General features: G+C 56.4%; 1 protein-coding gene across 1 annotated transcript; it reads left to right on the top strand.

Annotated features, from left to right (window-relative positions):
• Nucleotides 1–461: 461 nt before the first annotated feature.
• ANKRD34C (ankyrin repeat domain 34C) lies at nt 462–2,066 on the top strand. Its single transcript, XM_021680608.1, has one exon. The coding sequence runs from the start codon at nt 462–464 to the stop codon at nt 2,064–2,066; it is 1,605 nt and encodes a 534-aa protein (XP_021536283.1).
• The last annotated feature ends 830 nt before the right edge of the window (nt 2,067–2,896 follow it).

The following is a 2,896-nucleotide window of genomic DNA, read 5'->3' as shown; positions in this document are numbered from 1 at the left end:
GGCTACGGCAGCGAACAAGGCAGACACACACCTTTCCTTGTGGGATGTGACGCCGGTGTGCCCACAGGCACGAAGGATGGTCTCCCACACGACATTCCAGGTAAGCATCGGGCGGGGAGCCCAGCGACGGCCGTTTGTCTTGCTTACTCTGCGCTAGCCCCGGGTCAGCTGCTTTACTGTGGTGAGGGTTTTCTGTACGTGCTCTTGTTCGAGCTCCACCCTGGCTCTATGAGGCGCTGCCATCATCCCCGACCCCCCTTCCCCCACACACATCACAGATGAGGAAACGGATGCAGACAAGCCGGATCACCTGGCATCACTCGGGACCAGGTGGGATACGACTGCATCCAGCCCTGTACCAGCCACACCACTCAGGTCACCTACAGAGCACACGACATTCTTCTCTCTTCTTCCCTTGCTAGGTCTGATCGCCACGGTGGCTCGGAGGCGCTGAGGCCCGCATGATGGACGACGACACGGAGCTGAGGACCGATGGAAACTCACTCCTAAAGGCGGTGTGGCTAGGGAGGCTCAGGCTGACCAGGCTCCTCCTGGAAGGGGGCGCTTATATCAACGAAAGCAATGACAAAGGGGAGACAGCTCTCATGGTGGCGTGCATCACCAAGCACGTGGACCAGCAGAGCATCAGCAAGTCCAAGATGGTGAAGTACCTGCTGGACAACAGGGCGGACCCCAACATCCAGGACAAGTCTGGCAAGACGGCGCTCATCCACGCGTGCATCAGGAGGGCTGGGGGAGAAGTGGTGTCCCTACTCCTGGAGAACGGGGCGGACCCCAGCCTTGAGGACCGCACTGGGGCTTCGGCCCTGGTCTACGCGATCAACGCAGATGACAAAGACGCCCTGAAGCACCTGCTTGATGCCTGCAAAGCCAAAGGGAAGGAGGTGATTATTATAACAACAGATAAATCCTCATCAGGCACCAAAACCACCAAGCAGTATCTCAATGTCCCTCCTTCCCCCAAAGTGGAAGACCGGCGGTCACCTCCACTGTGCATGTCTCCTTCGGAGATCGAACTGAAGGCTCCAGGCCTGGGCTCTCCACCCAGTGAGAGGGAAGATGATCTCTTCAGCCTCCAAACAGGGCATCTGAGTGGCTGCAACACCGCCAAGTCTCTGAATGAGCCTGGGTCACCCACCAGGAAAGTAGGGAACCTCAAGAGGGCCCGCCTGCCCCAGCTGAAGAGGCTCCAGTCTGAACCCTGGGGCCTGATTGCGCCGTCCGTGCTGGCTGCTAACATGCGTCAGGACGAGACCCACGGCCCCAGCCCGGACAGTGAGGTCATCAAGAGCATCAGCGATGTGTCCTTCCCCAAAAGGGGGCCGCTCTCCAGAACCAACAGTATCGATGGCAAAGACCCCACCCTCTTTCCCACAGTCATGGAGCAGGTTCTGAAGATCCCAGCCTCCCCGGCACCAGCATCCTGGAAGGCAGCCTATGAGAAGGGTCAGTCTTCCCACCCTCGTCTGGCCCGAAGAGGAACTCTCCCTGTCGACCAGGAGAAGGCGGGTGTCAGTCCAGCAGGGCCCCCTGTTCTCAAAGACTCAGTGTCCCTCAAACGGCTAGAGGGTGATCTGCATGATTTAGACTTACAGGCAGGGGCTGACCAGCTCAACTCGGGTTCCCTGGAGTCAAGCAAAGGGCCCTCGGACAGGAAGAGGCTCAACGGCTCCCTCCTGGCTCTCTTCCACGGCTCGCGGGAGTCCCTGGACGCTGCGCCCAGCACGTCCCCCAACTCGGCACGCCGCAGGCCACCGCATCTCCTGGAAAGGCGAGGTTCTGGAACTCTGCTGCTGGACCGAATTTCGCACACCAGGCCCGGCTTCCTTCCGCCTTTAAATGTAAGTGTGAACCCACCTGTCCCTGACATCAGATCTAGCGGCAAACCTGCTCCACTTGCGAGCGGCTTAAAACCCATGGTTCCCGTTGCTCCAAGTTCACCAAAGAGAGTTGACTTGAGAAGTAAAAGGAAGCTCCTCAGGAGGCACTCTATGCAAGTGGAGCAGATGATGCAGCTGTCGGACTTTGAAGAAATCATGACCTAGAAGCTTTCAGAGGGGTTTAAAAAAACCAGACTGTGTAGTTAACGACAGGCACCGCCATCCAGAGCAGCATAGCCGGGCAGACCCTGTGCGTCCCTCAGCACTGGCGGCAGGGATGGAGCGGGGTGCAGCTTCCCTGCCGAAATGGTCTCTGGGTTTGTACAGCTTTACTTGAAAAGAGCTCAGGATAATTGGGCTCTAGACACAAAATCACCAAAACAAAATTCTCCAACGGAAGGAAGCCTTCGGGGTTTGGAGGGAACACACAAGTACAACGATCCAGGCCCCCGATACCAGCTCTTCTCCACCAGACGAATAAGAACGTAGATCCCAAGATGGTATTCAAGGCACGCCCTTTGTAATAAATCTATAAAGTGCCTACAGAGAAGATGAAGCTTTCACGTCTGTCAGGATGTGCAGAAGCTCAACACCACCCCCTGAGCTCTGAAATCTGGTAGCTGTGTTCCGTTCGAAGAAGAAGCAGACCTCCCCATCAGAGAGATGTGCAGTGTGCGGCGGGTCCCCAACTATCGTAACCACGTGTCCCCCGAATCCTGATGGGCCATACTCGGGGGCGCCTGGGAGACACAGCCTGTCTCCCTCCCGCCCTGACACTAGCTCTGTGCCGAAATCTTGTGAAAAAAGTCAGGGGCTGTTAATTAATTTGGAGTTGAATGTGATACAATTTCCAGAATAGACTCGTTTCTTGCTTGTTCTTAAGAAAACTTGATGAGATTCCCCCAAAGCCAGAATGATAAATAATGATGGGACAGGCACGGACAAAGAGCACAAGTGGGTGCTTCTCAGGCCGGAAGCCACGGGACCGCATTGAA

Source organism: Neomonachus schauinslandi, chromosome 9, assembly GCF_002201575.2.
Source record: "Neomonachus schauinslandi chromosome 9, ASM220157v2, whole genome shotgun sequence".
Taxonomy (NCBI): Eukaryota; Metazoa; Chordata; class Mammalia; order Carnivora; family Phocidae; genus Neomonachus; species Neomonachus schauinslandi.
The sequence above is the reverse complement of the archived record's forward strand: the minus strand, read 5'-3'. Positions and strand labels throughout refer to the sequence as shown.

Excerpts from the sequence above, each read along its gene's own strand:
- ANKRD34C (XM_021680608.1), top strand. The coding sequence starts at position 462 with ATGATGGACGACGACACGGAGCTGAGGACCGATGGAAACTCACTCCTA.